General features: G+C 32.6%; 1 protein-coding gene across 2 annotated transcripts in view; it reads right to left on the bottom strand.

Annotated features, from left to right (window-relative positions):
- Positions 1-23,494, bottom strand: part of LOC143240942 (sodium-independent sulfate anion transporter-like) — a 69,426-nt gene that overhangs the window by 5,148 nt on the left and 40,784 nt on the right. For both annotated transcript variants that reach the window (XM_076484215.1, XM_076484216.1), the window contains exons 7-19: positions 20,483-20,573; positions 19,376-19,563; positions 18,583-18,655; positions 15,024-15,068; positions 14,383-14,443; positions 12,769-12,824; positions 12,037-12,177; positions 11,196-11,254; positions 10,243-10,329; positions 8,946-9,051; positions 4,071-4,150; positions 3,804-3,869; positions 3,468-3,555 (exon numbers count right to left, since the gene is read on the bottom strand). In XM_076484215.1, the coding sequence (XP_076340330.1) occupies positions 3,468-3,555; positions 3,804-3,869; positions 4,071-4,150; positions 8,946-9,051; positions 10,243-10,329; positions 11,196-11,254; positions 12,037-12,177; positions 12,769-12,824; positions 14,383-14,443; positions 15,024-15,068; positions 18,583-18,655; positions 19,376-19,563; positions 20,483-20,573 (1,141 nt within the window). The remainder of the gene's footprint in view (positions 1-3,467; positions 3,556-3,803; positions 3,870-4,070; positions 4,151-8,945; positions 9,052-10,242; positions 10,330-11,195; positions 11,255-12,036; positions 12,178-12,768; positions 12,825-14,382; positions 14,444-15,023; positions 15,069-18,582; positions 18,656-19,375; positions 19,564-20,482; positions 20,574-23,494) is intronic.

The raw sequence follows: 23,494 nt of genomic DNA, 5'->3' as shown, positions 1-23,494 counted from the left end.
TTAATTTTGCACAAAGCTTCACAAGGGATATGTGCACTAGCCATCCCTAATTTAGCAATGTAAGACTAGAAGGGAAGGCAGCTAATCATCACCATCCACTACCAACTCGTGGGTTACTCTTTTACCAATGAATAGTGGGATTGACAATCACATTATAATGCCCCCACAGCTGAAAGAGCGAGCATGTTTGGTGCAATGGGAATTCGAACCTGTGACCCTCAGATTACAAGTCGAATGCCTTAACTCACCTGGCCATGCTAGGCCCATAATGTTGCATTTCAAGTTTCATATATTACTTGCTAGAATGATCCTTGATTTCAAAGTATCCTGTGCAGTGATTGTAATTTGCTTATTACTTGTACATTAGTACCATCCATTGTGTTGATAACATTTTTAAGTTTATATTTATAAAACTTGGAAGTATGTCTTCACTCTTAGTATTACTTACATTTTTAACTATTTAAAGTAACTGAATAATAAGCTTTGGATTTTTTATTATGGACTTGTATTACAAGTGATACTTACCTATTTTTTAATGAATCTTATTTGGCAAAAAAGTTGTAATTTTCTTAAACTGAAAATGTATTTCTAATAGGTACTTCCATTTTCTCACAAGATTAGCATTTCCTGTTTTGTGCTGCCCTCTGCATGCAAATATTTTTATAATGCATGCACTACAAGCCTTCTGCACCACTCCCCATTGGAATTAATCTGTTGGAGTGTGTGTGTTGTGCAATAGCAGAATCAGCTGTGTTTTGAGTTACAGCAGACCACAGCAATTCCAAAGAGCATTAACAATTAACATAGTACCCTCTACATAAAGCATCTGCAGGTTGTTAAAACCATGTTCAATAACTCTCAATGTTGTAGGTGCAACCATTTATTGCCATCCAAAATATTTTTAAGTCAAGCCTTGAAAAACATTATAGGATACTGATAAGATTCCTTTGCACACAAGGAGTGACATAAAGGTTTCTACATCTAGGTTGAATGTATCCTTTATTTTTTTCCCACAATAGTTATGCCATGTGGTTGTATATACTTTCAATGTATGTTAAAAATAAGTGATTAAGTAATTACTGCAACATTTTTTCACCAGTTAACAAAATACAAAGGGTCAACACAATGATTCCATCAGTGGAGATAACCAACACTGGTTTGACATGTGGCACTTCTTGTCCTAACTTTGCTTCTCTAATGCATACTTGTCATTTTGTTCTCTCTCTCTCTTAAGGGATATGTATAATTATAGATTAATGTTTGAAAAGTGATATGTCCAAATCCCATAAAACACCACTCACCAAACATAACATCCCAAGAGTAATTCTTTCCAGAAAAAGCATTTTCGAAAACCAGAATTGTCATGAATAGCCTAGTATGGGATTTTACAAGCAAAAAAACAAGTTTTAAAATACTCTTATGGAAACATAGTTTGAACTGTATATTTCACTACCTATGCTCACTACTGGGTATATTTTAACTTCTGATCTAAATAGGTAGACTGTGTTCATCAGAAATTATTTTTAATTACAACTGAAAACTGGTCAGTAATATATTTATATATTTAATATAGTTACCAAAAGTTAGCTTCTGAAACCTAATAAAGTCTGCTACATGTGTTTTCTGCAAAAGATAAGCCACATCCATTCTTTATTATTCAGTATCCAATTTTCCATGTACCACTTGGTACAAGGTAGCTACAAACTGATTTCAGTCCTGCAGTAACAGGCTTTGGCAAGGATCATTACCATACATGACAAATACCTGGGTTTGTGCTTCAAGCAGAACCACAGTCAGGTGAGTAAGTTTCTAACACAATAAAATGGGTAAGACTGTTGCCTGTTTACCTTACACTCAACCTGAAACACTCAGAGACACACAACAGATATGGAAAATGAGGGAGGAATGTCACTTCTGTTAGTTTCACTGTTACTTTGACAAACATCACCAGATAGCAGCATTTAGTACAATAGTATTTCAACATGTCTTTTCTATCTCTTTAAAGGTATCTGCCTAGTTCACTATTACATGGTTCAGAGGTACACTCTTTCCTTTCAGTTCCACACTTCATATGACACTTCTGTATTCCTTCAGGATGATTAAATGATATCTTGTTAACATTGCAAGCCTTATAAACCACTTACAAGGCAATGAGGCACAGTATTATTAGTTCCAGAACTACAACATTATATATCTATTTTATAGGACAATATTATTTCTAATGTGTTACTGAGAAAGTGACTAAAGTCAGCAAGTAGCTATTTTATTAGTTGATACATGGGATGTACATCAGATTAGTATGGATTTGTTCAGTGGTTACATTTTGCATGTTATGCATTTGGATCACACAATCAAAGATTTAAAAATTATGAGCCTTGATGTTTTAGCATAAACAATAGTCTTTATGACAAACTATCCATTTATAAGCAATATTTATCACATCTTATACTGATAAAGAACATACTATACACTACAGACTTTCTTCAAGATGGTATTCACTGTAAAAAAATCGCAAACAATTTAACATCTAAAGAATTACCTCAAACTGAACAACATCACACAGGATTCAATAAATAAGGATGTAGCAATATACAAGTTTGTTCTATAGATATATTCAGCAGTGGTTTCTTTACAGAAGAGAAAACACCCACAGTTGCTATTTGTTTGAAATCATTTGCATGCAATGTCCTTACCTTATAGACTCTTTTCCTTTATCAACTTCACCTCTTATTTATTGCACATACAAAACACTTATAGTAAGGGAATAAGATATCATTCAATGTCCTTGTTAGAAACCAAGTTATTAATACTTTTTCCATTACTACATACTAATTGGTTTATATCCTCTGTTCTGACTACTAATCTGCTGTCATTGCAAAACAGTAATCACTACCTGGTAATAAAAACGTGTAAAATATTTGTGGGTAATTAACAACAGGCTTAAGTGGTAATAGAGGCCCTCAACCATGATAATGGTCAGCCTAAATGTTTATCAGTACTTAAAGTAAATAAGTACAATTGGTTAGATTATGAAGTGACACACACGGATGTTGACCATTTCAAACAAATGTTCTAGTAGAATGTGTGTGTACACAGTCATGCACAAAGAAAGCTAAGTGAAAATCAAAACAAGTAAACGCGTACACAACTCCCACACACTAACTGTTTTTATTCTTCTATTAAATATTTAATATCAGTTTTAGAGATAATTGTTATTCTTAGTGAAAACGGTTATGCTACAGTATTTTAAGGTGAATATGAGAGAAACGTCCTAATGCAACAAATTATCTATTATATCAAAGGTTTCATTCTTTTCCTTATAGGTTAAATATGTGTATACATTATTCTAAATACTGTATCAGTCATTTTTACTTTCAGTAACAAGTACTGTAAAGCCTGTACAAGCCTTATCATTTAATTAAAGTGAGAGGTTACCTTAAAGAAAAATAAACTGAAAGTATACTTACAACCAATAACACTTTGAACTTGCTCTATTGATCTGCAGTAGTGAAAGACTGAGGGCCGAGTTCCTTGAAGTGTTCTGATTATCGAAGGCTAGAAAATAAAAGAATATTAGACATTTCATAACCTGTATACACTGATAAAATACATACCATTAACTAAAAATGTTTACAAGCACAAATTACAGGTGAGCATAAAAGCAAATATAAACAAACTGAATTTATAATATTTCAAACCACTTCAGTTAACAAGTTATTCAAAATCTGAATTATATGTGAAATGGAGACTACCACAAAAATTAATTATTATCTAAGCACATAAATTATACTGATAAGACTCACCTTGAGGTTGGTGAAAACTGTTATCACCTCATCTTTTCTGAATGTTTCAATCATGTTCTTCATCCCCTGTTATAAGAAAAATAAAAACATATGAAAGCTTAATAATAAAGCAAAACAAATATGTAACAAGAAATTTACAAATAACCACAGAGATGTTTTGCTCCTACATTATAGGCCTTGAGAAAAAAAAAAGTATATTACTAAAACAACCAGCCAGTAACCTAATGGTTCATAATTGGCAAAATTAATAAGTATTTAACTCCTTACCACTGCCATGGTGTAATCTATGTCTGTGAGATACTCTCCATCTATGACCACTGTGCATATTTCATCATCAAGCATCATATCTAATAAAAATAAAATAAATATCTTTAAAAAGCTAATTTTAGTCATTCAGAAGCAAAATATTGTTTCAAATATGGATATTGGAGAATTGAAGGGAAATCAAACCCCTGATTTTACATTGTAAATCTAAAGATTTACCACTGTTTCAGCAGAGGACAAACGTGTCTTTGTGTGTATTTTTCTCATAGCAAAGCTACATCAGGCTGTCTGCTGTGTCCACCGAGGGTTGATTTGATTTGGTTTAGTGTTTTATGGCACAAAGCAGCTAGGCTATCTGCGCCAAATGTCCGTTAAAAAGGTAAAAATAAAGTAAATGTAGTAAAATACAGAAAAGGAAATGAAAGTAAAACAAAACATCATTGAAAAACAGAAAAAGTATAAAACCAATGTTGACACCTTGTCTACTATGTTAAGAGAGAAAGCAGAGTAAAAGAAGTTGTAAAGTACTTACTCTAGCAAAATGGTAATGATCATAACCCGCCAGGAAGACTAACAGGTAAGTTCAAGAACCACCGTTAGTCACCTGAAGTTGGCCTTTCCAGTCCTGGTTCCAGGTTATGTGTCATAGCAGCCATTATCAAAATGTAAAATAATAGACGTTTTAAAAGACATAACAAAATCGTAATAATGAGTAGCTAAATGTCCAGTAAAAAGGTAAAAGTAAAGTAAATGGAGTAAAATTTGTAAAAGTAAATCAAGGTAAAAACAAAACAGCAATTAAAACAGAAAATGGCATAAAACCAATGTTGACATCCAGTCTACAAAGTTGTAAAGGACTTTCTGTAGCAGAATGGTAATGATCATAACCTGCCAGGAAGACTAACAGGTAAGTATAAAAATCACCATCAGTCACCTGAAGTTGGTCTTTCCAGTCCTGGTTCCGGGTTATGTGTCATTATGGCCAGTATTAAAAGGTAAAGTAGTAAAGTGTTAAATGACATGCAGCAAGAGTGTAATAACAACTCGCCAGAATGACTAACGAGTAGTTCAGACAGATAGTTCAAACAGCAGCGTTAGTCACCTGAAGTTGGCCTTTCCAGTCCTGAAGTCGAGTTATTTAATGTTCTAGCCATTTTCCAATGTCAAATTAAATTATAGAAAATGAAACTGTAAAAAAGGAACCACAATTAAAAAGGTGTAATGAACAAATATGCAACACTTAAATGAGATTAAAAGATTAATGGCCATTAAAAAACTAATAACTTTATCAAGGTGGACAGTGTCACCATCACCAATAACACTGTCCAATGTTACTGATAAACCCTGGGAAAAAACATGTTTAAAATATTGCCATCATTGAGAATTGTAACGATGGCAAGAAAGTAAAATGTGGCTGATAGTGATTTGAGTGTTACACAAACTACACATTGGTGTATCAGTTCCAGATAAAAGAAAATGATGAGTTAAAATACTGTGACCAGTGCGTAGTCTAGTTAGAACAACTTCCTCCTTCCGAATTTTACGGAAGCTAGATGGCCAAAGCCCAATATAGGGTTTTATTTGAAAAAGCTTGTTGTCGCGTTGCTCACTCCAAGTGGACTGCCAGCTGCCACGGAGCCGAGCCTCGAATACAAGACCATAGTCCATGTAAGGAATAGGCACAGTGGTGATAGTGCCGGAGCAGATAGATTTAGCTGCCATGTCAGTAAACTTGTTCCCACGAATACCAACATGGCCTGGTATCCAGAAAAACTGGACAGAAGTAGCAGTTAATGAGAAATGGGCCAGTTGGTTTTGAAAATCAGTGAGAACAGGGTGTGAACCAACGTGTAGCAATTCCAGGGCCAGTAGAGAACTAAGAGAGTCAGTATAAATAGTGCAGTTGGAGTACTCTTCAGCTGCAATATGATCCAGGGCAAGAGATATGGCATACAGTTCAGCAGTGAACACAGAAGCTGCAGAGGGGATTCTACGCGCAACTACCAAACTGCAGCAAACCATAGCAGAGCCCACTGAATTACCTGATTTGGAACCATTTGTATAAATGGGAACGGAATGATTGTTTGAAAGATGTTCATGAAATAAAAGACGGTACTTCCAATCTGGAGTATCTGCCTTTTTTCAGATGACTGAAAGAAAGGTCACATTTGGGGGCTGTAATAAACCATGGTGGGATGAGCTGACCTGTGGAATCTGCTATGTTATCCCAGGACAGACCCAATTCATCCAATTGCGCCCACATGCAAAGGCCAAACGAAGCAATGGCAGATCGTCTATTCTGAAAAAGTACGGCCCACCGAGGAAGGAAAACACATCCCCAGGTGGGATGCTTTAGTAAGGAACGAAGTTTCGAAGAATATAGTCAAGATAGTTGCAAACGGCGAAGGTGCAGAGAAGGTTCATGAGATTCAACGTATAAGCTTTGAACTGGAGAGGTACGGAAAGCCCTAGTGCAGAGTCGATGTCCTTGGTGATGAATGAGGTCCAGCATCTTTAAGGCCGAGGGTCTGGTAGAGCCATAGACCATTGATCCATAGTCGAGTTTTGATCGAATAAGAGCACAATATACCTTTAACATTGAACATCGATCTGCTCCCCAACTGGTAGAAGAGAGGACACGGAGGATGTTCAGTGCTCTTGTGCATTTGACCCTAAGCTGCTTTAAGTGTGGTATAAAGGTCAGCTTACGGTCAAAGATAAGCCCCAAGAACTTGGTCTCAGGGACCACTGGCAGCGAAACTTCACTGATATGAAGTACAGGATCAGGGTGAATACCCCCGTTGGCATCAAAAGTGCATGCATATGGTTTTAGAGAGAGAGAAATTAAAGCCGTTAGCCATAGTCCACTTCAGTACACAATTGAGGGCAGTTTGTAGTTGCCACTCAATATATCTCATGTTTGACGACTGACATGAGATGTGAAAGTTGTCGACATACAGCCCATTCCCAATAGTGAGAGGGAGTTGTTCAGTGATGGCGTTTATCTTTATACTAAAGAGTGTGACACTCAAAACACAGCCTTGAGGGACTCCAAGTTCCTGTACAAAAGAATGGGAAAGTGTCGAACCTACATGAACTTGGAATCTCCTGTCCATTAAAAATTTTTTAATAAACATGGGTAAATGGTCACATAACCCATATGTCTGGAGGTCTCACAAAACGCCATACCTCCATGTTGTGTCATAAACCTTCTCAATTTCAAACAATAATGATACAAGATGTTGCCATTTGAAAAAGGCTTCTCTGATTGATGTTTCAAGATGAATTAGGTGGTCTGTGGTGGAGTGCTGTCGTCGGAACCCACACTGGGTGGGCGAGAGGAGGTTGTGTGATTCGAGGAACCAAACACGACGAGCATTAACCATCCTTTCTAAGGTCTTACAGAGACAACTCGTCAAAGCAATTGGACGATAGTTTGAAGGAATCTTGGGATCTTTCCCTGGCTTAGAGAAAGGTAAACTAATAGCCTGGCACCAGGCATCAGGAAAAACATTCTCCTGCCAGATCTGGTTAAAGACAATCAGAAGGGCATCAAGAGAAGCAGGAGATAGATGGTGCAGCATGTCATAATGTACATCATCAGGTCCAACAGATGTACTGGCAGACCAATGAAGGGCCATTTTCAGTTTCACCAGTGTAAAGGGACAATTATAGTCAAAGAAACAGTCAGTTCAAAAGGAAAGAGGTGAACGCTCTGCCCGAGTCTTAATGGCCAAGAAGGAGGAGGAACAAGCAGAAGTGCTAGATACCCAGCAAAAGCTTTCACCTAGAGTATCAGCGATGCTCCGAACATCAGACACCTCCTGATCATCAGAGAGTAAGATCGAGAGGGGGACAGAATTGTAGTGCCCAGTAACCTTTCGAATCCTGTCCCATATGATCTTGGAACTGGTGGTAGAAGATATGCTGGTGGTGAACTTAATCCAAGATTCCTTCTGGCTTTGACGTTTTACCCACCTAGCATGTGCACGGGCCCGTTGGAAAGTGACGCGATTTGAAAGTGTGGAATATTGACAAAAAGTATCCCAGGCCCGTTTTTGAGCCTTCCGTGCTAAGTGGCAAACAGAATTCCACCAGGGACGAGGATATCGTGGAAAACGTGTCGAGGTTTTAGGAATACACTGAGCAGCTGCTTGTATAATACAGCCAGTTACTGCTGCCACACAGTCGTCTATTGATGGCTGATTTACTATGGCAACATCAAGTTCTGCAAGAGTAGTGAAAGTGGATCAGTCTGCCTGATCCAGCTTCCACCGGGGCATGCGGGTAGGGTGGCATCGACCACGGCCAGTCTCTCTTAAAAGTATAGGAAAATGATCACTGCCTAGTGGATTACTGTCAACCCTCCATGAAAAATGAGAGAATAATGAAGAGGAGCAAACCGAAAGATCAATAGCGGAAGAGGACTGACTAGGTGCATGAAAATAAGTGGAAGAACCAGTATTGAAAAGAGAAAGATTGTGATCAGAGTCCGCCGAGGGAAACTGAATCCCTGATTTCAGTGTTGTAAATCCAAAGACTCACTGCTGTCCCAGTAGGGGAACTAATCCAAATTTAGAAAATATTCTAAAATGAAAGTAATAACCTTTAGGAAATTCTGTAACAAAACTTTACAGAAAATTTTCTTCAGTTAAGTTAGCATACAAGGCCAAAACACACATATAAAAACCAAGAAAACAGTTGAGAAAGAAACATTAAAAATTAATTGTAATATGTTCTCTGCTGCTTTAAACACTGCAGTCTTTAAATCAATTTGCTCTGGAAGATGTAACAACAATGGAGTCAAGAGTGTTGTGTAAAAATCAATAAATCTATTGAAAAGATAGCCTCCTGAATTATGTTAACAAAACAGCATACCTTTGCTTGGAAAAGCTTTGGTAATTTTGGTTCTGAAGTATTCAGCTGAAGGAAATAGTACAGTCCGGTCAGGTTTCACAAACAGGTAACTGAAACCTTCAGATGTCTGAAAAATAAATATTTTCCGGTTTAAATCTCATACTTCTTGCAGATTAATCTACAGTTTCAAGCAGTTTAATTTCACTGTTGTACCACACATTAAATAAATATTTTTATATAATGATTGTAAATTTTTATAAAAGACACTCACACATACCCACACATATATATATGTACATCCTGATAACATAAAGTATATCCCCACGCTACAAGTACTCCATAGTCATAGAAGGGTGGACAAAAAAGTGTCTCTCCTTGAAAATGTTGTTAATTTGTTATATCTTTTATTAGATAACAGAGAAACATGTAAAACTATCTTTTTAGAATGCACATGACAATATCTGTTTAAATATTATCTCAAACCTTAATTTTCATACTGGCTTTTCTAAGTAACTGAACTTTTCATGGCTTTAGTTACATTTTCTCACAAACAAAATGCTGCAGTTTCTTAGATATTCTTATAACAATTAGCCTACAAAATCATCAAACAAGTTTATCTGAAATTGTGGAGTCATTAAAAGAAATCTTAGACATAAGAGAACTAATGTTATTGAATGATCATGTTAATCATCTGATATCAATTTGTTTGAAAATTTATGGGCTGAGTACAATTGATTAATGAAAAATTGTAAGCCAAAGACAGAAGATGAACTTTTTGAAGTATTCAAAGAAGGATAGAAATTAATTGCTTGGGAATATCTGTACAAACCCATTGGAAGTATGTCACATTGATGTGAAGCAGTACTGAAATCCAATGGAATGCCAACTAAATATTAACTTGTGAAACTGGTTTGTGTTATTTTGAGTTTCATTTTTATGTTTTATTATTGCAGAGAAACTTGTTTGATCATCTAACAGGTTAACTGTAATAAGATCTATGAAACTACAGTGGGTACACAACACTTTTCATGAGAATATGTAACTAAAATCATGAAAATTTCTATTTATTTATTAAAGCCAGTGTTAAAGTTATGATTTACATCAGACTTGAACAGATTTCATCAAGTGCATTCTAAAAACACATTTAATTCACAGAATTCAACTCCATTAGATAACAAGAAAACAAGGTTTGTTCTTCTGTTTGTGCAATAAATATTAAAAGCTAAACTATTTATTACAAACTTTAGACTTTAATAAAAAAGATTCTGATTGTAAATTTGAAATATTATTCACAAGTTTCAAGCTAGACATAACATACCCGTTTTATAGAACTGTTAACCTGTGGTCTTGCAGTTGTGTACAGTAACATTATCATAGCAATGCTCACTCCTAAAATAATTCCATACTGTAAACAAAAATGAATATTATGCATTAATATCTTTGAAATGGTTTGTCACTACAAATAAAGCATATTACACATTTACTAATGCAAAACAGTGTCAAATGTAATGAAATACCTATAAAAATGTTTTAAAAAAACTGATTTCTTACACTATTAAACTTTCAGCTAAAAATATTTGGATAAAATAAGTTATTTTTTAATTTTCAGTTAATATACAGGACAGGAATAATTAAGACATTGAAAAATTATTGTAATGACCTGTTTGGGATGACAGTGCTACAAGAAACAAAGTTTTACTAACACTCACCTCTGCTGATAAAATATTCAGAATAAATTCGTAACAAATATCTTGGTAATATTATACTAATTTTTTGGTGAATTAGGTAATTTATCTGTGGCTTGATTTTCTTTTAAAAAAAAAAAGGATTTTACTAATACAATAAGTATCTCATAGTAAAGTACAAATACTAAGAGAATGTTTGTTTTTTCTGGTAAATTTATTAAGTATGCTAATAAATTTAAATGAGTTATCACACAAATAATAACTGTTTGTGTGAACAAATTTTCAGAAATGAAGCTTAGGTTATTTCAAAACAATTTTTAAAAATATCCATAAAAATATTAGTTTCATGTTAAATTTTGCAAAAAGATCCAAAACTCGAGCACTTTCAAATAGTTGGCTATTCTTCATTAAGAGAATAAACAAATATAACTGTATTAGCATTTATGTATGCTGTGTCTAATAAATTTGTTTTAATAAAAACCACTACAAACTTGACCAATTGCCATCAAATTATTTATATCATTATTGTTAATTATTTGATTTATAATGTGTTTCCTTTGACAAACAAGATTACAACACTACACACCTCAAGACCAAGGATGAAAGAGAAGACAAAGGTAACTCCCCATGGAAGTAAGTCAGGTTCTAAGAAAGATGAATAATGAGGAATTCTGGAAACTTTACATTGTTTTTATACATTTACAAGTCAATCAAGGTTTAAATATAACTTTCCACAGTGCTTAACCCTCCACTGTTAAGGTGGTGTCAGAATGAACCATCTCAGTTTTTCAAGTCAGTGTTCTAACTCAGCTAGTGCTACTGTTTTCAATCAGTTTTTGAGTTAAGCTGCTGTACTATAGCATTTTCTATTTCTTACATTTATATTTTGTTTGTCATCTGTGGTTTATTCGGACCCCACCTTATTATAAAAATAATACGTTTGGGACTTATTACACATGGGTTATTTTGACTCACCCACTTAACCACTTATGATATGTATATTTTACCTTACCAGTTAATGGTTAAGTTTAACAAGATAACAAATCAAAATCCAAAGTCTATGTCAATTAAACGTTTACTGGACTGTCACTTTAATGGTTTACAAAGCAATGATTCACAACTTTAAGTAGTACAATCATAAAGATGTAATCAAAGTTTAATATGTCACTCTGCTTATATGAAATACAATTATTACAAAAAATGAGATGATTATTAAATAATATAGGGTATAATTATGATACAAAATGAAATATAATTATACACCACAAAATGGATATGCTTACTAAATAATGTAGGGTATAATTACTACATGAAATGAGGTATAATTACTACACAATTTTCTGTTGGTAAGAAAATATAGAGACAGAATTATTAAACCACAGAGACATAATACCCCTACAACTGCCTCTGGGTATTAAAAAGCTTACTGTTGGTCCTCCACATTACTATGACATCTTGATAATGAACCATGTAAAGAACGGCTGTAAAGATTATAGCACTCAGTGTAGCATTGGGAATGTATTTGAAAAAAGGAGCAAGAACAGCAAGGGCAAGAATCACAGTTCCACCTATGGCACAAAATAAACTTGGTTAGCATTATCCATAAAAGAAACCAAAACTATTCCTTGAGTATAACACTAAAAAGTTAAACCTCTTCAAGATCTACTAAAGATTTAACATTTTAAATGCATTAATTGTGTCATAATTATTAAAACCAATAGCTCAGCGCCTACTCTTAACTATAATACATTTGTATACGAGAACTCACCAGGTTGCTTTTTGTAATACAAAGAAAACACTCTTGACCCAGATTCAGATCATTACTATGCCAGTGACTAGTGGTTTTATTTAAAAACAAAATTCAACCATCCATAAATTTTATAACAGATATAAATTGTCACATAAACACCATTCATTATAAAATTCTGATTGACAACTATGTTAAATAAGTCATGTTAAAAACATCAACACAAAAGATTACCAAAAATCAAGTATATTTCAATAGATTTAGGCACTTTCAAATATTTAACCATTCTTTTTTCAAAGTAAAAACGATGTATTTATATTATGACTTGAAGTAAAACCATTTTTTAATTGTTTATTATCTTCAGTCTTAATCATCTGCAATACCAGCTTTATCACTATAAAAGTTGCTTTACCTGTGAACAAGCCTCCTAGTGGTGTTCTCACTCCTGTATTATTATTTATTGCTGTTCTGAAAAATTAAATCAAATGCTTTGAATACATTTAAATTAACATTACAATAGAAAATACAGAAAATATGGTAAAGCTGGATTCAGAAGTTAATGAAATCAACAAATACTAATTTCTTAAAACAAAATTCAACAAAGTTATATTTGTTTCTCTCTTTAAGTGTCATTTTAAGGTTAAACTTATTTATTGTACAAGTAACCACTATACTAACATAAAAATACCATATGTTTCAACTACAGTGTTGAAAATTTTGTATATGACAGTAGTTTGCAGATTAAAACATAATACAATTCTCTATAAATAGACATAATTTGTTTAATGAATAAGGGTAGATATTGTTATCACACAACTTTTAAAAAAATAGGGTTAAGCTTATTCAATGGGGATAAATTTACCACTACAACTAAATATTTACTGAAACCTTATTATCATAATTTTATGTTATGATTAAATAAAACTATTAATTTTAATTCACTATTTGAATTTCTAATTGACTGTTAAAACTTTATATTTTGATTTGGGCAACATTTCATTTCTATGATGAAGTAACAACTCTACATTGCAACTAAATTAACAAAATATTCCAGCTTAAAACAAAACTAGACATGATACAGAATTCCAAATTGACATGGACACTACCTCGGTGCATCTCTTCATCTTAACAAATTGTTTTATTAATTTAACAGTTTTCAATTATAAAACATACATTTAAAGACTGTATAGTCTCTAAACTTTAATTAAATAGTTAGTTAACCTAATGTTAGCACTCAATACATACACAGAAAAGCAAGTAACAAGTATGAGTTAGTTTAAAAAAATAGGTATTGAAATATTATTAACACAAAAATACAAATTTAAAGCACTGAAAAACTGAAGAAATAAAAAACGAAATATTTTGGTATTGATCATCTAACTCAAAATGTATGTGTATGTGCTTCCTGTAACTTATGTGTTTAAAACTCCTCGTATAAGGTGTATTTTAGACTACATGAACTTGAAGATTAGACTATTCAGATGTGTTTCTACACTATGGGAATAAAGTTCTAATATTTTGCATGTTATTTTGAATTTTTAAAGACTGAAATTCAGTCCTTAATCAATCCCTGAAATCAGCTGAAACTTTTCATATTGTTTTATTTGGAAATTAACCTTATTTTCCACTGTTTAGAGAGACTCTATAGATACAATGTTCTTACTAACATCACACTTGTAGAATTTAAATAGGTAATCATAAATCTATACATATCAAATAAAGGTGACCTAAGTGTACACAGTTACTATGAGAGTACTTTACCAAAATACTGTCTGGACTTTTGTTGTTCACAAAATAAAACATACCATTCAAATCAATATTTTTTTTACTTGGTTTTTATATAAGACTTTTCATAACTGTTCTTATGTTTTTCAGTAGTATATTAAATTAAGGAACCATTGTTTTAAATATGAAAGCATATGTTCAAAGTATAAATCTTGTAGTAAGAATAACTTATTTTTTGTGACAAAATATAAAAGATTTCCACTTCTTTACTTGAACAATATGAAATGATATGTTGATATACCTAGAGAAACTTCCAGTTGCAGGGTATGCTGAGACAAAAGATCCCATCACATTACAAATTCCTAGAAAACAAAGTACAAATTTAATTTACTGCAACATGTGCAACTTATAAATATAGGAAGAAAACAGTAAATTTGACTGAAATAATTCTATTTCTCCATGTTAACAACTTTTCTTTATTGTAACAAGACACACATATACATACACATGTAGGTTTTGAAATTAGAGTTAGCAGGTTTAGTTTGTACAAGAAATGCTTAATTTCATAATGAATTACAGATAGTTTAATTAATTTTAATACTTAGCATGATATTTAGTGAAATTTGAACATTTTTCAATAGTTGTACTCTTATTATATCATACACCACATTAGTTTAAAAGTTTTTATTTTTTTAAAAGTGAGTGAAACACCTTAAGAGTAATTTTGAGTAGCTGTTACCATTAGTTACATTTTATTCCATTAATAATATGAAATTTCACTTATTAACTTATTTTACTATGAGTAGATTTGATTTTTATAACTCACAATCAAAATTGTTTTTATTTTATTACTACAATCCATAAGTTAACATTTCAATGTAATATAAGCAGAGTATCATGGTTTGACAGTTGGTTAGAGGTTTTATGTTACATATAACTTACCTAAAGCAATCATTTCCTGTGTAGCATCAAGTTTTTTACCCTTGGCTGTGGAAAAGGTAAGAGAATATATGAAAAACTAACAATAACAATTTATAGTTTTATGTAATACCCAACCTTGTAAAACAAACAAACCTCTGAAACTCAAACAAGAGAAAGAAGAAGTTTCCAGCACATTATAATGCAAATTTAAAAGATGTGATTGCATAAACTTTCTCCACATCTTAAGACTTCCTGTTCCAATGCAAAAAAATTAACCACTCACTTATGCAAACCTCACTGATCAAATGAAATTCAAACAAACAATTTTAAGTTTACAAACATAGAAATGGTAATATTTTACTTAGCCTATAAAATAATAAGCAAAAGTCCAGATCTGCAAAACATAAAAGGGCATGTTAATGAGTGCTCATCAAGCAAGAATATTCTTATTTGATACTGTTTCTGTGACTGACTGTTCAAGTCATTTGACAGTCAGTTTATCATGAGTGTCAACTGACAAAGGAAATGTTTTATAATGGAAAAATGTGGCTGTTAACAACTGATAACTGATTAAAAGAAAAAAAAATGGCTTCAAGGTTTGTTAAGTTTCAGAGACAATAAACTTGTTAGCAATTCAATTAAAAGTGATCGAAACCCAACTATCTCCAACTGTACTGTACAAAGAACACAATAGCAATAGGTTGTGTGCTAATCAAGTACAAGTCTGAACATTGCTATTCTCAGATTCAAATATGAAACATCTTTATTGGGGTTTAGACTGTTGAAAGTGAAGAATTGAAAATGTGTAAGTTGACCTGATGAACCATTTTATATTTTTTTTATCACTGATGGTAGTGATAAAAGTAAAGAAATATGTTGTCTGATAATATGATAAACTTTCTTGTGAGATGGAAGAGATTCTTGAATTCTTTAGAAGGAAGAATGTTGTTCCTTATTGGATCACTTAGAATGGTAAATAACAAAATATTTTTACTTCTGGGATCATCTAGAATGGTGAATAATGTGTGAAATATTAGACAAACCATTTCAATAATTTAGATTTCATTATGTATTTATTAGAGTTATTTATGTTACTTTAGTACACTTAGGGGTTCATCAACAGTGTATTGAGTCAGCTATTCTAGTTTTTCAGCTCCAGATGTGACCCAAATATTATCTGTATCATGCAGGCATGCCAATGACATTTATGAAAAAAAGAGGAAAAGGTATATAGCCTGGGACCAGAGGCGTCACAGCGTGGCGCAGCCTCGCCTGACTAGGGGGGTCCGAGGGAATGCTCCCCCGGGAAATTTAAAAAAATGGATGCTATTTGGTGTGATTTGGTGCAATCTGGGACATAATTTCTTTATGTTTTTTGACATTGCAATGTTGGAAAAGTACACAATATATATCATATAAAATAACAAAAGGAAATTAAAAGACTAAATCAAACTAATAAAAACTATAACTTTCATTTACAGTTTTTAGCAGATTGATTTATTCTTTTAATTTGCATTCATTTTTTAGAAGATATATCAAAATATCTAAAATTAACAAATAAAATAAAAAGTAAATAAATGAAATTTAAGATTGTTTATTTGCTATTTATTCAGTTTAATTTTTTTCTAAATCAAAATATATTAGTAATATGAGTTAATAAAGCCAAAATAACTCAGTAAATATTTCAAATACAAATCATTTCATTATTATCCTTTTTGTCATCAATAACATCATCATCATCAACTACTGGTATGCTGCCAATTAAATGTTTTACAGTCATTGCTAATAACTACTTCTCTGCTGCATATATTCCATACAATTTTCAAATCACATAAAATTACTCTTTTGACTAATCATGACTACCTACAGTTCAAATTGTTCATCTATGCAATCTTGTCATTATACTACTGGTACCTTAATGTCAGAGAATTTTCCATTCTTTCACAAATTGACAATACAAACTAAAACAGCATATGAAGGAAAGCTATGACATTGCTTAAAAATTCAACTACTGATATGGTTCAATATTAAACTACTGATATCAGTGATATGCCTCAGAAATTAAATTTTGTACAGTCACTGACATCAACAACTACTGCTCTGCTGCATGTATTCCATTAAAATTTCAAGTTACTTAAAATTACTCTACATGACTACCTACAGTAAAACTTGTTCATCTATACAATCTTGTCAGTAAATTACTGGTACCTCAATATCAGTATATTTTTCATTCTTTCACAATACAAACTGAAACAGCAAATCAAGGAAAGCTTTGACATTGCTTCAAAATAAAATTAATGATATGCTTTAAAATAAACCACTGGCACTGTATGCTGCAGATAATAATAAAATGTTTTTCAGTCACTGATATCAACTTCTGTTCTGCTGCATAAATTACAGTCAAATTTCAAATCACTTAATTTCCTTTAATCAATCTTGGCTACTTTCCTCTTTTTTTTGAGACAAGGGTTTCCAGTGCTCTCTTCCGAGCTTTTTTTCTCTCCTTCTCTGAATGGGCAGCTCTCTGTGCCTCTGCGGCTTTCTGGACTTTTTCTTTAGCCAAGGTGGCTGGGGCAGATTTCACAGAACCATAGGCCTCAAGCCTTTCTGCCCTTTTCTTCTGATTCTCCCTCAGCTTTGAGGTATACCTTGAAGCTGCTGATCTAATGTCCTTACACATTCTCTTGTCTACAGGATCAAAATGAACATCTTTCCTTTTAAACATTTCAATCGTTGTTGTTTCTTTGGAGCGTAGAGAATATTTTATCGTCTGGTATGCACACGATACCAGACCACGAGACCTGCAACAAGACGAAATGAGACTGCCTCCAAGATGGCGGTCAGATTTTTTTTTTCTGCAATAAACATTGAAAAAATACGATTTCTCCTCAAAAACCACCTACCCGGCCCCCAAATCGCTCATATTTTCTCCTCGAATTTACACGAATCTCGTGGGTGATCGTTGGCCGTATGAAAACTGCAGAAATCCGCATTTCAGCGGAAAAATGGCACGCATGATCATGTCGTTCATTAGAAGCACATTTTTATAATACATGTTGTAAATATTATATGGAAAGGCTAAATTTTAAAAGCTTAAAAAATAAATCCTTTTTCTTTTATTCCTATATTTCTTAATAACAGACAACATTTCTCAAATAGAAAACAACTCTGACAGCTAATAAGTTACTTCTGTAAACAAAAGTTAGTAATTAGAAAAGTTCCTATGGAATTTAGCATTAAATCTTCAAGCTAAGGAAAAAATAAAGTACTTAAAAATGGCATATATATACATACAAACAATATATTTTCTAATTTTATATCAAGATATTAATTAAAAAGTGTAATGAAAAATCTTGTATTAATCAACTACCAATAAAATAAAAAGGTATACTTAATAATACTAATATTAAATAATACTTAGCTCTATATGGATCACTGTTTTTTAGTGTTATTGAAAAATGTGTTAGCAGAAACTAAAAAAGACCCTTAAATATTCAGTTACTGAACACCATACATCCTTTGTTATTACATATCATTGACTTTCTTAACTACACCACATACATATTAAATTTGTACTCACAAAATGCTTTAGCTATGGCTATAGCTTCTAGGAGGGAAAGCAAAGGAATTATAATGATTCCTGATCCAAGATCCTGAAATTTTAAAAACAAATAAATGATAGGACACTTAATAAGAACAAAGAACTTTAAACAATATTCTGTCAAATTAATATTTCATTTCTGGTTCTTAAATGTCAACAAAATCTTAAAGTACAACCTAAAAATGTTAAATTTATTTAACAATTATTTTTTCCACTTCAAAAACAATTAAAAACAACTAAATGAAGTATGGGAAAAACTGGCCAGAGAGAATCATAAATAAGGAGTAAAAACTGATGTCTTGAGTGATCTAACCTTCAAAACGAATCCCAATAAAACACGGTTTTCCACTTATATAAATCTGTGGTATGTGATATAGTTTTTTTTATTTACATCAACCTGTTTTATATGTAATATGTTTTATATTTAAATAAAACTGTTTTATGTGATATAGTTTTCTATTTAAATAAATTTGAGGTATGTTATATAGTTTTCTATTTGCATGCAACTGTGGTACGTGATGTATTTTTTTTACTTACATACAATTGTGTTAAATGATGTAGCTTTCTATTTACATAAAACTGAGGTATATGATTGTAGGTTTTCTTATTTAGATTCTCTTTTGAAAAGTTACTTATCATAAGCCTTAATATCCAATTTATATCACATGTACATGTATGCATATTCCTGTGTATGGTAACTCTTGTATTATTATTACAAAATTAACATCTCATTTAAGTGAATTATTAGATAATTTCTCTCACATTGACTTACTTTACAGATGCCTATAAAATTCTTGTGCACAGTTGTATTGCTTGAATTATCATAGTAGGAAAAGGCTGGTGGATGAAATTCAGGAAGTCCCGGAGGAACGTCTTTGGTCAATGTAAATGGTGTATAATTGTAGAATAGAAGAATAGCCGCCACCCCACCACAGATAAACACAAGAAGAGCATTCCTAGCTGGAAATAATTTTAAAATAATTTTATATAATTCTTTAATGGATATTGTTACTCAAAGCTTCTACTTATAGCATAAACCATCATGAGAACTGTAAATAAAACACAAAATTTGTATTGTCCTTCATAACTTGGCAAATGCAGCAAATTTAAGGGAGTTTAAGGAAAGATTTTATATATATTTAAACATTCAAGACTGGATTCCAGTTTCTGAAATGCTTGGGGCATCCTTGATGATCCAACAGGCCCCTTGTTGTCTCTTAAATCTGGGTTCCAGTTTAAAGTGAAAAGAACAGCCACAAGGAACCAACACATTTTTTGTTGTCTTAAAGTTGGATTCCAGTTTTGAAGTGGATAAAATAGCTTCAGTGAACCAAAAAGTCTCTCTTTTGTCCCTTAAATGTTACATATTAGGTAATGACACATAATATTATTATCATTAATCAGATGTTTGATCACACAAGTCTACAAGTTTTATCACAGTTACACACAATACTTTCTCACATTATAAAACAAGAAACAAGCATTGAGAAGCAACTAGACAAAAAATAAAAATAAAATGATAATAGTTAAAATCACAACAACTTAGAAAAATTTTAGAAATCATTACATTCTGTAGTTGTTTCCCTAAACATTAAAAGTTAGCTTGTTAGACCTAACAAACAATTTCAATAATTTGTAAACTAATTGTCAGTTATTTTGATTCTTTACACACAGTACCTTCTTGACAAGAGGGCTTAATAAACATTGGAATATTAATACAGAGTATCTTATGGGTAGCATGTAAAATAATTAAAATTAAAACAATATAAAATATAATTAAACAAACACATAATTATAGAATGTTTACAACTTTAAATTTATTATTTGTATCATGTGACCAGCTAATGTACACTATATACCTATAAAAATGTTTACTAACCTGTAGCTATTATCATCCAAGTTACCTCCAACACTTTTCTAACTACAGATGAAATTGTGGAATCTTCAGAAAATTTCCTATCTTTAAAATGCTTTAACAAAAAAACACTTTTAAATAATGATGTAAAAATACAGAAACCTAAAACTTCTTTATCATTTCAATATTACTTATTTGTAGAATATAACTTAGTCAAAAGGGGAAAGTGAAACTGTGTATTAACACAGACATTCTAAATATTTTAAATGGAAATAAAACCAAATGCAAACAGTTTAAATAAGTAATATAAAAAAATAACAAAAGTACAAAAATAATGGTAGAAGACTGAGAAAAAGTGAATTAAAAAAAATCTTAAAAATCTAAGTTTTTACAAACTCTTATTCTGTATCTCAATGATCACCTGTTTTTTGATTAAAACAATAAATTTCTTTCCAACTCTAAAAGAATGTTTAGAAAACCAGATTACAAATGGAATTAAAATAAAAGAGAAAAATTCAGCACACAATTTGATAATTTATGTTCCTTTCTTACATACTTATTTTTCATTAATATTATTTTATTTCAGTAGAATGATGAACAATTATTTTTTAATTAATCTTAAACTGGTTGTTACTTCAAACAGGTACATTTACAATGCCATTTGGATATCTAAATGGTACAAAAAACCTTACACTTTGTTAGAAACATTTACCAACCATATTGAAAATCTAATAGATATCCATTGATACTTGTTTTTGTAATCTTTAACATCTATTATAACAGAATATGATTGAAATACAATATTTAGAATATACTATTGAAAAATGTACTTTTGTGTTAATTTCCTCCATGGTTCTCAGCGATAAATATTGTTTGTGTGAACAGGACAAAAAGAGCAATATAATGCTAAACTTCATGCTCAAAGTAACAGATTAAAACATATAGAATCTACCATCAAATGTTAATGTTCTCTTAAACTGAATATGTATTTTTGATAAGCACCTACCTCCTCTCACACAAAGTCTCTCTGATGTTCCTGCTCAATTGTCACTCTTGTGATTGGCAGGATCTAATATGAATAGCACTGACAGTGAGGAGAAAGGGTGCAAAGTTATAATTTTCCTACACTAAAAATGTATTTCCAATTGCAAGATCAGCTATTCTCATTCAGTGCTGCCCTCTATATATTGTGCTCCCTCCTTCCTATTGGAATCAAATTATTCCAACATGTCTCTCATGCAAACCATCAATAGGAGTAAAACATATGTGATGCATGCCTATACCAAACTATCACTTAAAAGTTTGGCAAAAGACATAAGCACCAAGGAAACTGAAGAGGAAGGGTGAACAGTGTGACAGGAGGTAAGTATCTATCAGAAGTAAATTTTCATTATAGGAAATTTATAACTTCTGATATGGTATTCCCTCCACTCACAAGATTATCTAGAATCCTGCACTAAACAGGAAGCAGGACTGGTTCAGGAGAATGACAGAAGTAACTCCCAAAAGTGTTTGAAGAATACCTCTGGAAATGAAAGACAGTCAGACCTGAAGTTTTGGTATGGGGAATTGCACTATTTCTGAACCAGATATACTCCACCCATCCATGAAGTGTGTAGGAAATAATGGTGAAAAAAAGAAAGGAGCACATCCATGTGAGAGAGATCTGTGGCAGGATAGTGATCTCAACCAAGAAATGTATATGGAACTCAGTCCTACATGGTATAAAAGTAGATATATTAATGGATGTGCCCCTAGGTGTAGAGTGGCTAGGGAACAACAGATTGTATTTGGCAAGTCAACTGTGTCCAGAACCCAATTGGGGGTAGCATGAGGACCATACCATTTTCACCTCAAGTTCAAGAAATTGGAGGGAAACTAGAACTACTCTGACTCCTGAGCATATTACGTGTGTTATCTTAAATCTATCAATCTGGGAATCTGATATCTGGTATTGAAACAATGACTGTATACAAAAAATCAATTACCCCAACAGTGAACATGACCAAAATCATACCAAAGGCAATAACATCCTCAGCATAAGATACAATGAGGGTTAGAACTGAAACAATCCCCCTTAACTCTACTGTGTACCACTGTCAGTATGACTGAGGGAGGAATACAGACAACTGTAAACATATTTGAGGACTTATTATGATTGGTTCTACCCTAAATCCAACACCCAGCCACTGGATACCAACATCCATGCAGGGATAGGATGAGGATTGCCAATTTAAGGGTGAACTGCAATTTGACATCTCACTCTTGTGATTGTATTATATACTGAATATTGATGAATATATCATGCCATCTATGTGTGTAAAACACAATCATCCTACTCTGCACTAAATGGTTATAGCCATCTCTGTGTGGAGCCCATTCAGGAGGGTAGCTCCACGGTCAACCACCCCAGCAGTTTCAAACTTGAAAGTGATAAGGACTCTCTTACTCCACTTGACGAAAAGTGGGGTGTGAATGTATTAGAGAGTTGAGAGGAATATCATCACATGAGACACTACAATGGATGACCACAAATCTCTATTTTGAAAAGTAGACCATCCAAATTTATTCAATAGAAGGGATGGTCAGCTGTCCCCTTCTGCTTTTCCCATGTAGTCCAAGGGTGGTACACTCCAGAAGGGGCAAATTTGTAAAGCAAGTACGTAGTGAGATTATTCATCTACAAGTTATCTTGTGGAATACCCCGTCTAAATGGTAAGTGTTGCAAAACCATGGAAGTTAATATACAAATCAACATGGCTGTACAGCATACCACTTGCCATAGAGTGGGATACATATAAAAAAGAAATGAAGCAAGGACCTCTGATAGGAAAAGAAAGTATGAATATAAACTTACCCAGTCAACGTTCCACCAGAGTTTAAGGAATGGACATAGGTGGAAGACAAAACCTGACAATGAATAAATCAAGATATGGTGTAAATAATGGAAGATGTACATATTAGGTGCAGTCCACATGTCATATTGTAGGATTTCCTCCAATACCTGATAAAGACAAGAAGCAAGGGAAAAGTTGA

This window comes from Tachypleus tridentatus, chromosome 13 (genome assembly GCF_004210375.1).
Source record: "Tachypleus tridentatus isolate NWPU-2018 chromosome 13, ASM421037v1, whole genome shotgun sequence".
Taxonomy (NCBI): Eukaryota; Metazoa; Arthropoda; class Merostomata; order Xiphosura; family Limulidae; genus Tachypleus; species Tachypleus tridentatus.
Note: the sequence above shows the minus strand (reverse complement) of the source record. Positions and strands in the feature narration are given on the sequence as shown.